This window comes from Acinonyx jubatus, chromosome A1 (genome assembly GCF_027475565.1).
Source record: "Acinonyx jubatus isolate Ajub_Pintada_27869175 chromosome A1, VMU_Ajub_asm_v1.0, whole genome shotgun sequence".
Taxonomy (NCBI): domain Eukaryota; kingdom Metazoa; phylum Chordata; class Mammalia; order Carnivora; family Felidae; genus Acinonyx; species Acinonyx jubatus.
Genome location: NC_069380.1, coordinates 109,720,593 through 109,733,947, shown reverse-complemented (window position 1 = coordinate 109,733,947; position 13,355 = coordinate 109,720,593). Strand labels below are relative to the sequence as shown.

The following is a 13,355-nucleotide window of genomic DNA, read 5'->3' as shown; positions in this document are numbered from 1 at the left end:
TCTGTAGAGCTGTGATTATTTTCCTATGCATTTGCTCGTGCTTTTTATCTATATTCTTAGAGCTTTTTCTACTCTACCTTGTCTCTTCCTTTAGATTAGTAATCTCATCATGGCATGACTTTCCATGTAACCAGCCCTTCATCCATCATAGTATGATTTCTCAAGAATGATAAAGTAAAATGCTAAAGAAAGGAGATCAAATAGTGTAAGCGAATATTTTTCAAAAGGCTTGCAAAGGGATGGTGATTATCTAAATGTTGGCCTATGTGTCATGAACATCTGAGTCCAATTCAGACACAACAGTGATTCTCCCTGAAGCTGGGAGGGAATACATCCTTCTTTTTCTTCTTGTAAATCAGAAGTAATTTGGTCTCAGAGTAGAGAAGGGAGGGAAAAGGGAAGGAAACAGAGACGAGAATGGCAGCTGTGTTCTCCAGTGAACCAGTGATTATTCCAGAATTCATCCCCAAACGGTGGGGACCATGGACCTGCCCCCCAGAGGCTGTGCTCACAGCATTGGGTCTGGTCTTACTGGTGTGGCTCTAACACAGCTCTAATTCTTCTAGGTAGGTGAAATTGTCGCCAGTAGTCTTCTGCAACCCCTTTTCCTCTTTTAGCCTAGAGTTGTAGAAATTTTTATTGCGGAGAAAGGTTAAAGCATCATTTTAAAGGTTATCCAAAGGCCCTGAATGTGCACAGATTTGTTCCAGGTCATATAATTACCCCACAGGGCCCATGATAGACACTAGGTCTCAGCACTATTGGCCAAGTCCCCACCTCCTGGAAGTTTGTTTTGAAAATTTTAGTCCAATAAGGAGTCAAGCCATATGTTAAGTGCCCTGTTTAAGAACTATGATCTCTAGCTTGGGCCTTCAGAAGGAAGTGTAGGGCAGGTGGCTTACCTGCGGAGATGTCTGAGTGAAGGGAAGTGGTGATGTCTTCAGCCGTTTCTGGCCTCCACACTGAAACTGGAACTACATTCTTGGTTAGGAAATAAAGAAGGAAGTGAAGCAGATTCATCACTGCTTAAGTAGCCTGGTATGCGGAGCTGGGATTCTCGATTCTCTAGCTGTTGATTGAGGCAACAGGAGGAAACTTTCTCATGCACACGCTGGGCCCCAGCTGAGAAGGGCAGGGAACTGCCAGTTGTCAGAATGGACCCACTCACCAGCGTTCTCTGCGTGCTCCGTTCCAAGGAGCTCCCTGGGAACTGCGGCGGGCTCGTGTCTTCTCCATCGTTGCTCAATTCCTCCAGGAAGTTTTCTTTAGGAGAAACCTTTTATACTAGTTCTGCGTGGATAATTGCCAAATGTAGCTCTGATACAACAGCTAAGATTTGTTTGATTATTTGAGTGTTTCAGCCGCCAAATGGACATTACCATTTAAGATTCCCCTTCCTCTTGAAGGAAAATTGGGGCGCCTGGGTGGCTCGGTCGGTTGGGCATCTGACTTCAGCTCAGGTCATGATCTCACGGTTTGTGGGTTCGAGCCCCGCGTCGGGCCCTGTGCTGACAGCTTGGAACCTGAAGCCTGCTTCGGATTCTCTGTCTCCCTCTCTCTCTGTCCATCCCCCACTCATGCTCTGTTTCTCTGTGTCTCTCAAAAATGAATAAACGTTAACAAAAAAAAAAGTGGTTAAGAAAATCAGCAGTGAACACATCTGTTCTCCAGGGGCTCAGGAGGGCAGACATAGCAGGTTTTCTGAGCTCTTGGAATCCTAGACAGGCTCTCAGCATTCATTTTTCCTCTAGGAATAGGTTCTTGTCCAGTTGTTAGGAATAAAAAACTCAGCTTGCAAGAACAACTAGTCATTCATCTGAAGTGTTACCTCATGTATAAGGAACCTTGCTTGGCCTTTCCCTCCTTGAAGGCAGGCATGCCTTGAGTCTAGAATAGCACTGTGGAATGAAATGAAGTTCCCATCTTCCTGCCCATGGCCTAATCCAGCCTTGGTTTTCCTCTTTTGTCAAATACTTCACCAGGAAGGAGCCAACCCAAATGTCCTTTGCCTTAATTTGGGCCAGTTTCTTCTTGATTAATTGTCTGGTGATACAATAATTTCTTGATCATTATACCCCGCCCTCCATCACTATTAGGTAGGTATTCCTTAAGTTTTTTTAAAAGGTTGTTTATTATTTATCTTTTATTAAGGAATCTTTATGCCCAAAGTGGGGCTCAAACTCATGACTCCAAGATCAAGAGTCACATGCTTCACCGACTGGCCAGCCAGGCATCCCTCTTAAAACTTTTCTTATGAGCTTGAGCTTCTCAGAAGAAAGATACTTTTATTTATTTTTTAAAGGCTTTATTTATTTATTTATTTATTTATTTATTTATTTATTTTAATGTTTATTTTTGAGAGAGAGAGAGCATACGTGTGGGAAAGGCAGAGAGGGAGGGAGACACAGAATCAGAAGCAGGCCCCAGGCTCTGAGCTGTCAGCACAGAGCCCATTGCAGGGCTCAAACTCATGGATCATGATATCATGACCTGAGCTGAAGTAGGACGTTTCACTGACAGAGCCATCCAGGCGCCCCTGGTCTCCATCATTCTTTTTTTTTTTTTTTTTAATTTTTTTTTTAATCTTTATTTTTGAGAAAGAGAGAGAGAGACAGAGTGTGAGTGGGGGAGGAACAGAGAGAGGGAGTCACAGAATCCGAAGCAGGCTTCAGGCTCCAAGCTGTCAGCACAGAGCCCGACGCGGGGCTCGAACCCACAAACTGTGAGAGTATGACCTGAGCCGAAGTCAGACGCTTAACCGACTGAGACACTCAGGCACCCCTCTCCATCATTCTTAATGATAAAAGCAGGGGCTTGAGCTGACAGGGCAGGGAGGGATGCTGACTTCGAATTCACATTGTGTAGAAGGCACCCCAGACCTCCTAGGTCATTAAACATCAACAAGCCATTGATGTGATTTACTGACTCCATGGGGGAGCTAACCAAGAGACACTGTGGGTACAGGTAAGGTCCAGGACCCCGATGAGGTCATGTATTTCTGGTGGGAGGGATGGAAAGGATGAAGTTATGCTGGAACCATTTGAGAAGGATGAGTCAGGTCTCAGTGGGTGGTGGATACCTTGTCCTATGTGAAGCAGCCAGGCCATTTGAGAATCTCTGTATCTTTCCTGACATTTGTCAGCCATCTCTAGGTTTTAACCAGTGCTCCTCTTTTTGTTGTTGTTTTTTAACGTTTATTTATTTATTTTGAGAGAGAGAGAATGTGCACACATGAGCAGGGAAGTGGGAGGGAGAGAATGAGAATCCCAACCAGGCTCCATGCTTAGCATGGAGTCCGACTTGGGGCTCAATCCCACAAACTGTGAGATCATGGCCTGAGCCGAAATCAAGAGTCGGATGCTTAATTGACTGAGCCACCAAGGTGTCCCATGTGCTCCTCTTCCCAAATATGAAGCTTATGTTATGGTTTTTATGTCACAGGCCCACTTAGTGTTCCATATTTTCCAGACCCTCATGTTTGTTAATGCATACAACTGATTTGTACTTTTGTTCTTCTGCATTGTTTCAAAGCCCACTGTTGCGTATTCACAAGGGCACACATTAACAGTAATCACTATGGTATTCAGTGTGGCTCACATCCTTGTGTGATTGACTGTTATCCAGGCTTATTTTTGTTGTTGTTGTTAAATTTTTTTAGTGTTTATTTTTGAGAGACAAAGACACAGCGTGAGAGGGGGAAGGGCAGAGAAAGGGGGAGACACAGAATTGGAAGCAGGCTCCAGGCTTTGAGCTGTCAGCACAGAGCTGGATGCGGAGCTCTAACTCACAAGCCGTGAGATCATGACCTGAACCAAAGTTGGATGCTTAACTGACTGAGCCACCCAGACACCCCTATCCAGGCTTATTATAAATACTGAAGTGTAGTTCTTAATTTGCAAGCATAATCCAGAAATGTAGTAATAGGTTGATTTCTGAGGTTGCCTTTCTTCCAGAAATCTGAAAATTCCAATGACTCTTTTCTGAAAAAAATTATGAATTAAGACTTCGGTCTTCTAGAAGTTCTCATCATGATTATCCTCATTGGACAGCTGAAAAAACATTGGCATGAAAGTAACAACTTTCTCTATAACTTAGGTGTTTCATTTACCTCCACAATGTTTATTTATTTTTGAGGGAAAGAGAGTGAGGGGGTAGGTGCAAAGAGAGAAGGGGACAGAGAATCCCAAGCAGACTCTGTACCGACAGCAGCGAGCTCCATGTGGGGTTCGAACTCATGAACCATGAGGTCATGACCTGAGCTAAAGTCAGATGGCCAATCAACGGAGCCACCCAGGTGCCCCCTCCACAGAGGGTTATTTTAAGAGGGTTTAGATAGGAGCACCTGGGTGTCTCCATCAGTTAAGCATCTGACTTTGGCTCAGGTCACAATCTCGTGGCTTGTGGGTTCGAGCCCTGCATCTGAACCCCGCATCTGAGCTCTGTGTCTGAGCCCTGCATCGGGCTCTGTGCTTACGGCTCAGAGCCTGGACCCTGCTTTAGATTCTGTGTCTCCCTCTCTCTCTGCTCCTCCCCTGCTTGCACTCTGTCTCCCTCTCTCAAAAATAAGCAAACAATAAAAAAATGTTGAAGTGAATTAAAAAAAAATTAAGAGGGTTAAGATATATCTGAATGGTCACTAAGAATTTCTGATGGATTTGAAACCTGACCTGCTTAAAGGATTGAATAATCCTAGTTGAATTCTGGCCTATCCAGGTGACCTTGAGAAAGAAGTGACAGTTCTTATTTGTGTCAGCCCCGGGACGTTCACCAAGGGGCAAAGGCAAGATGGCTCAGGGCCCGATGTCCACTATTTGTGGCAAAGCCACTCAGAGATGCTGCCTTGCAGATACGAGGCCCGCCCCTTCACCTGTGTCCTGTGACAACAGCATTAAGAGAAAAGATGTTTCTCTCCCATCTCCAAGACAAAGTGAGGGATTGAATTACTCGGGCCCTTTGCCTTGGCCTCAGGCAGGTATATCTGCACTATCACCTGTGTACTGTAGCCATGTCTGACTCCCCATTTCCTGTGCAGGTCGTAAACTAGCCATGGCGCTCCCACATACTGCATCAGCCCAAGTATATAGTGCCCAAGTACTATAGCACTGCTTGATCAAATCAAGTAGACACAGATCCTATGATGAGATTTCTGTGGTCAGTTGACACCCTCCCTTTTCCTGTACCAACCAGGAGTGATGTTACCAACAGCCGAAATCTGGTGGAAGAGAGAACTGGGGAATGTTTGTTGGCAGGGCCACTTCCTACCGTTGTACCCTGAACAAGACTCCCAACTGAGGGGGTGAGTTGGGGCTGAAACTCAGTCTGGGCTCCATCTTGCCCAACCTTGCATTTAACCACTGGGCAGTTTTCTCCAAGATGAAGAGGCACCTTTTCTAATGCACTTAAAGACACCTTGTGGGCAAGAGGTTGTCTAAAGAAATTGCTACACAGGCCCAAAATGGGTCACATATGAGGCTGCTCATGGCAGCATTGTTTTGGGTGCTAGAAAGTTATAGGCACTGGGGGTGCCCATTACTGGAGTATTCAGCAGTCAGGGATGATGGACTGGATGTGCACATAGCAATGTGGATAGGTCTTAAAAACAAAGTGTGGAGTGGAAACAATAAGACAGAGTGAGATCTGTAATACAATGCTATTGTGTAAATTAAAAGACATGCAAACCAGTCATCAACACACATCCACAAGAACACATACAAGCCAAAAAAATATAATTAAATGTATTAGAATGGTTCCTAAAAGAGTGGACTTGTCTGGACCAATTAAGGTAATGTGCCATGAACTGAAAAGTGCAATTAATTTAGCACTCTACACCTGAGGCCTAATAAGTTTTAAAAAATTAGGTGCCCTGGGCCTTGCCATTTAATGCATTCCTCACCCCAGCTATTGACCACCAGCATGGCTAGATCAGCATGATCACCGCTTTTTAATAATCTCATTGACAGAGACTTATATCTGGACTTGTGTGAGCTTCATTATAACATAGCTGTCCTTATCAAACTCGGGTTTGAGTTTGCTATCTCCTGGTCCTTAAAAATCCTTGGAAGTTAACTTGCCTTATCTGTATTATTTTATTTTTCTTGTAGTCATAAATAGAAATGAAAGCATTTACTTCCCTAGGGATTTTTTTTTTTTTTTAAAGTAGGCTTCTTGTCCAGCATGGCACCCAACAGGGGTCTTGAACTCACAACCCTGAGATCAAGGCCTGAACTGAGATCAAGTGTCAGATGCTTAACCAACTGAGCCACCCCGGCAACCGATTCCCTAGGAATTTAATCAATCTATAAAAGCTATGTTAATGAAGAATAGTGACTACAAAGAAGAAAAAAAAAACCCTGAATTCTGTTTGGCCTGGTTTCCACTTATTGCATTCGGCCAAGGCTTGCAGCAGATGGGTCAAAATGGGCCTATCGTCATTGTGACACAGTGTATAAGTTTCTTTCAGTGTATAAGTTTCTTTCAGTGTATAAGTTTCTTTCAAGATTTATCTGGAACATTCTAAATCAATGTAATCAAAAAGTACCTGATGGGGGCACCTGGGTGGCTCAGTCAGTTAAGCATCTGACTTCTGCTCAGGACATGATCTCACAGCTTGTGGGTTTGAGCCCCACATCACTCACACTCTGTCTCTCTCTCTCAAAAAATAAACATTAAAAAAAATTTTTTTAAAAAGTACCTGATGCATAAAACCTGCACCATTTAACAAATATATGAGTAACTCCAGCACCATTTTTGAGATAGTTCTTGGTCCACTCTGTGTAGCTTAAACAAAACAAAACAAAACAAAACAAAACGACCTAATACTCTTCAAAGTGGCATAAAGAAAGTTCCCTTTCAGTAGGTATCTGGTAAGTGTTAAGTTAGATTGAATGCCCTTTTGCTATCCATTAAGGGACATCTCTTGCCCCTGTGGTATCTTACATGTATAAGAGAAGGTACCTCTTCTTCCCAGCAACACAGCCCCACAGTCAGGCACAGGTGTAGCAAGTGGAGCTGGATCTCAGCCTAGTAACCTCATTGGTTATTAAGGGTATAATCGACACAGCTGTAGGATGTGGCCCTGCACACAAATAAGTTCCCCGCCTTTCTCTCTTCCACTAGGTTTCCATGATTTGCAACTTTATTCTGGTTGGTGTTGGAAAGGCAGGCTTGAATGACCATCCTAGTCCCAAGTAGAGCAACAGTATCTGCCATCCCACATGCTCTTCTGGAACTTTGCCTTTGCCTCTGTAAAGCTGGAGTCTGATTCTACTCTCTTTGAGTCTGGGTAAGCTTTGGACTTGCTTGCCACCAACACAACATAACACAACACAACACAACACAACACAACACAACACAACATGAGTGACGATGTAATTTCTGAGGTTAGGTTATAAGAAGTGATATAGCATCCACCTTGTTGACTGGAACACTTGAACTTGGAGCCTTAAGCTGCCATGCAAGAAATCTGACTATCCTGAGACTACCAAGCTGCAAGAAAGCCATACCACATGGTGAGGCTGTATGTAGGGCCTGTGGTCACAAGTCCTAGTTTTTGAGTGCTCGAGACTCAGACACCAGACCTGTGAGTAAACAAACTTTAGATGCTTCTAGCTCCCAGTTTTGAAATCATCACCACACTCTGAATCTCCTCAGCTCAGGCCCCAGATACCTTGGAGCAAAGAGCAACCATCTTTACTGTGCTGTTTCTGAATTTCTGGCACATGGAATCCACAAGCACCCTAAATTGGTTTATTTTATTGTTTTATGTTACACAGCAATAGTAACTAAAATACCTATTATCTTTGATAACACCAAGAAGGAGAATAAAAAAAAGGAGAGGAAACTTATAAAATTTAAAATTAAAAATTTAAATACATTTAAATTTAAATTTAATTTAAATTTAAAATTAAAAATTATAAACTACAGGATACAGACAAAATATATCAACAAATACAAGTGACAGATTAGAATAAACCACGACAGAAAGACACTTGTGAAAATCAGGGCAATTTGACCTCTGACTGGATACTAGATGATATTTAAAAAATTATTGTTAATTTTAAAGATGTGATAAAGTGGTTATTGAAAAATGAGTCCTTATTTGTTATGGATACATACCGATGTATTTGCTTATGAAAATATGTGATTTGCTTTAAATTGGATTTAAAATGGAAACGAGGGGAGGTGAGGGTACAGATAAAACAAGATTGCCATTTTTTTAATTTAATTTTATTAAAAAAATTTTTTTAACGTTTATGCATTTCTGACAGAGACAGAGCATGAGTGGGGGAGGGGCACAGAGAGAGAGAAAGGGAGACACAGGATCTGAAGCAGGCTTTAGCTGTCTACACAGAGCCTGACATGGGGCTCAAACTCACAAACCCCGAGATTACGACCTGAGCTAAAGTCGGCCACCCAACCAACCGAACCACCCAAGCACCCCTAAATTTAATTTAATTTTGGAGAGAGGGAGAGGGAGAGGGAGAGGGAGAGGGAGAGGGAGAGGGAGAGGGAGAGGGAGAGAGAGAGAGAGAGAGAGAGAGAGAGAGAGAGAGAGAGAGAGAGAGAGAGAGAATTTTAAGCAGGCTCGACACAGGGCTTGATCCCACAACCCTGGGATCATGCATGACCGGAGCCGAAATTAAGAGTAGGATGCTTAACTGACTGAGCCACCCAGGTGCCCCAAGATTGCCATATTTTAATAATTGTTGAAGCCAGGTGATAGGTACATGGAGGTTTATTATCTCTACCTTTGTGCATATTTGAAACTTCCCATAAGAAAAAGTTTGCCAGGGTGAGACTCAGGAGGAACTTATTTGTCCTCTGTCCTGTTCTTCCAGGCTGTAGTTATGTGCTAACAGGTGCCAATGATTTAAATAGATTGCCCCTCCTATAAGCAAGATCTCTGTGTACTCCTGGAGGCTTCTTGAGACCCGGGACCCTTCACCCATGTGGGATTTCAGGCAGATCTCAGGACTAAGAAAGAAAGCATATTCTCAGGCAAATAAATGTTTTAGGCACTCCTCAAATCAGTTTAACTTTGGGTGGCTGGAACTCACCCTGAAGACAGTATTCTCTTCTCTGATAATACCCAGTCCAGCCCTAGGTATACAAGGGGACATCCATGAATTCCTGGCGAATTGACTGAAGAAAATTCATTGTTCAGGATGCATTCATTAGCTTACTCTGAAGGTTAAGGAGTGTTCGATTTTAAACTTTGAAATATATCTGTCACCAGAAAGACAGGCAAATAGGCTGCATGTTGCTACACAGATGATGTACTTTGGAAGGTCCTTCTGTTTGCTTGCAGGTTCCCTCCCTTGAATAAAGACTATTAACTCATGCTGCAGCCTGCTGCTCTCTGCTTGGCTTTGGCTGTGTCACTAAGCCCAAAATAGAAAGTTCTTTTACTGCAGAGCAGGGAAAGAGGTTTAAATTTATCAATTCAAATAACAAAGGGAAGCATTATACTGGCTCTTCTCTGGGGTGGGGGTGGGGGGGTGGGGGGGGGTGGGTAGGGAAGAGATAATGCCTGCTTCATCAAGGAGAAGGAGTGATCTGACACTGGCAGGGGTTGAGACCAAGAGACAAGCTTACACTGTGGTGAGTTGGGCTTGTTTCCCATCCTGGCTCCCCTCATTCCCTCCTTCCAACCATGTCACCTCTTTTAGGACATGGGAAAGCAGCTGAGCCACTGAGGAACCAGTCCCAGAAATGTCACTGAAGTTATCAGACTGGAAACAATTCTCTGAGCCAAACCCCTTCTCTCTTAGCTTTGAAAGGAGTCAGTACCTTGCACAAAGTTACCCAAAAGGGAGATGTATCTTTTCCTTATCAAATGGTCAAAAATTTTTGATGATCCCTAGGGTTAGAAAGAGTTTGTGGAAATTGGCATTCTTGTGTATTGCTGGAGGGAGGTAGACTGAGCCAATCACCTGGAGAGCAACCTGACAACATGGATCTGTGGTATACCAGAGACTGTGGATCTAGAGGCTCTCTGTTTATAGCTGGTGGGAGTGTAAATTGGGTCTGTAGACAGACTCTTGTACATGTACAACAGGGAACACTTATAGTATAACATTCATAGTAGCAGTGTGAACAAAAGCTAAATCCTAGAAACAATGCACGTACATGGATGAATTTTAGCAAAGTGAATGGAAAAAACAAATCCCAAAAGATGACATACAGCTTGATGTCCTTTTTATAAAGTTAAGGACAGTTCTGAAAATTTACTCTTTAGGAATATATACACATAGAGCAAAACCACATCAAAAGAAAAGGAAATGAACTTACGATTCAGAATGGTTCCCTTGGGTGGGGAACACAGGAAGATGGTGTGGAAAGCCTTATGCTTCAGTATTGGTTATTGCCGAGGCCCTAGCTTTTGTTTTGGGTTGTGGATTGACAGGGACTGAATATGTTATTAAAATTAATGAATTGGGTGCCTGGGTAGCTGAGTTGGTTAAACATACAACTCTTGGTTTCGGCTCAGGTCATGATCTCACAGTTCGAGAGTTCGAGCCCCTCACTGGGCTCCGCACTGACAGTGTGGAGCCTGCTTGGGATTCTCTCTCTACCTCTTTTTCTGCCCCTTCCCTGTTTGTGCTCAATAAACAAACAAACAAACAAACAAACAAACAAACTTTAAAAATAAATTTAAAAAATTAATGAATTTACCACCAAAATTAACAAGATCAGGCCATCCAGTACCAATTATGGGAGTGTCAGAACAAAGGATTATGGTGAATCCAGTTATTTATGCGTTAAATAACATTAAAACAAAACAAAACAAAACAAAAACAGAATATATATCCTTTGGCACAGTCACTCCACGTCTAAGCATTTATCTTAAGGAATAAATAAAGATGCACACAGACATTTGTGAACAGGACACTTACCATGGTACTTATAAAAATAAGAAACAATTACCAAACTAAGAGATTAGTTACATAAATTGGGCTGCATTGATATGCTTGAAAACTAGGTAGTCTTTTAGAATCATTCTTTTCTGGAGTGTGTGGGTGGCTCAGTCAGTTAAGCGACTGACTTCAGCTCAGGTCATGATCTCGGTAGTGAGTTTGAGTCCCACATTGGGCTCTGTGCTGACAGCTGGAAGCCTAGAGCCCACTTCGGATTCTGTATCTCCCTCTTTCTGCCCCTCCCTGACTTACAGTCTCTCTCTCTCTCTCTCTGTCTCAAAAATAAACATTAAGAAAACTTTTTTTAGAAATATTCTTTCCAAGGAGTATTTAACTATATGGGAAAACAGATACATACAGAACAGACACATGCGACATGAACTTTAGTTCACAGTTTTTAATTTCCGATAATATATATATATGCACACCAAGAAAAGCTGAGAAGGCTATACATCAAAATGATTATAGCCCTCATTTCTGGATCTTATGATTGTTTCTTCCTGAAACTTGCCGGCAGTTCACAAATTTTCTGCAGTGATCATTAATTATTTTACAGCCAGAAATAGTTTTATTATAAAAATAGTTAATAATAATAGCTAATGTTGATGGAGTACTTGTTATGTACTAGAGCGTTACATGGATTCATTTATTTAAGGCTTAAAATAACCCTACGGGGTTAGGACCCTATGGGGGTCCTATTATGATCCCCATCATATGAATGAAAATACTGATGTTTAGGGGGTTAAATAACTTTGAGGACACAGAAGCCATAAGAAGTTGTGCCTTGAATCAGGCTTGTAGGAGGTTCTTCAAAGGGTGGGACTGATTGTAGGCTATTGGTCTCCCTGGTGCAGGATGGCTGTACCAGAGACAATGATCTCCCCGCCAGCAACACTGGGAATTGAACAGGCTGATGTAGAACCTGCAATCCACACCCAGAAAGAGGCCCCCAAGGGGTGTCTGAGCCTGAGTCAACACAAGGCAGCCAACCATCAAATGTGGGTTGGGTGGGGGGCACACATAGGAAAGCCAGGAAACCCAGCCTCTAAAGGTTTCTGAAGAGCCCCTGTGGGAGATCCCAGAGCAGAGATGTTTTTACTCATGGCTCTGACTAGCTCTCGTCTCCAGCAGCCACTGTAGGATTGGCCTCTAGAGCCTTCGGTGAAGAGGAGGGTGCTCTAGGGATGGGACAGAGCCAGGACTCAGCCGCGGTCTCTTTTCATCACTCATGCTTTAAATATAAGCTCTGATGTGATCAAGGCGCCAGAGATAAAATGCCTTTCTCAAGCTAAGCAAGCAGGATCTGGTATCCAATTTGGACAAGACAGTGGAAAATAGACTCAGGGGGAAAAAATCCCTTGGCCTCAACACCAACACACGGGAGCTGAAGAATTTGACACCTTAACATTGTAGAATAAACAAACGTAGGCATAGTTTCCTATGTTTTCTTAAAAGCATCTAAAATAGATATGATTTAAGGGGGAGTTCTTGTCTGACTTTAACAGCCAGTTCTTCTCTTCTCAGCTGAGGAATTCTGGATATCCTTTAAGATGTAGCTCAAGCATCAGCTTCTGTGGAAGTACTTCCCAAGCTGCCCCAAGTAATGATGCCGTTCCTCTTCTGTACGTGTTTAATAAATACGTTTACCTGTAGGAATGTCCGTCTTCCACTGCTGGACCATGAGTTCAGTGGACTGTGTTTTATGTGTCTTTGGGTTTTCCCCACTATTCCTGTATTTCTTCCCGTCACCTGTCCTCCACATGCATCTCTATGCCTGTCATGTGGTAAGTGCCAATTAAATGTTGCTTTTGGAACAGAGAGGTATAAAGGCTTGGGGTGTGGTCTTCTAGAATTCTCAGAGCTGGGAATCAAACCCTTTTTTGCATCTAAAATACTTGAGAGAATCTGATAAATGCTAAGAACCTTTCTTTCCCCAGGGAAAAAAGCATATACAAAAGAAAACTCCCAGTTGTACAGCAGTAAGTGCTCTCGCTCTCTCACTCTCTCGCTCTCTCTCTCTCTCTCTCTCTCACACACACACACACACACACACACACACACACACACACACGAGTGCATGTAAAACTGGGGAAATATGAATGATAGGTAGGTTGTATCAATATCAATATCCCAGTTGTGATATTGTACTCTAGTACTGCAAGAGGTTACCAATGGGAAATCAGGATTTCTTTGTATTATTTCTTACAACCACATGAGAATCTAAAATTGTCTCAATAAAAATTTCAGTAAAAAAGAAAATTCCTATACATTATCCTCTGGGAGTTGGTAAGTCCCCACGAATCCACCTATGAATCCTAAACTAAGAGGTCTCCAGTACAGTCCAATCTCTACGTTGTTATATGGGGAAACTGATGGGTAAAGATGTGCTTAAAGTCATACAGATTGTTGATGGCAGAGGTGAGGATGAGCCCAGCACTC

General features: G+C 42.8%; 1 protein-coding gene across 9 annotated transcripts in view; it reads left to right on the top strand.

Annotated features, from left to right (window-relative positions):
• The window catches only part of CDKL3 (cyclin dependent kinase like 3), a 100,364-nt gene extending 87,463 nt beyond the window's left edge, over positions 1-12,901 (top strand). For 4 of the 9 annotated variants that reach the window (XR_008297749.1, XR_008297748.1, XR_008297766.1 and 1 more), the window contains exons 11-12: positions 7,117-7,282; positions 12,441-12,875. Coding sequence is in view for 1 of the 9 variants with exons in the window: in XM_053221082.1 (XP_053077057.1) it covers positions 12,441-12,472 (32 nt within the window). In the remaining 8 variants the exon portion in view is untranslated. Of the gene's footprint in view, positions 1-7,116; positions 7,283-12,440 lie in introns of those variants that run through there. The other 5 variants (XR_008297768.1, XR_008297765.1, XM_053221082.1 and 2 more) reach the window with 5 other exon arrangements.
• Positions 12,902-13,355: the final 454 nt, after the last annotated feature.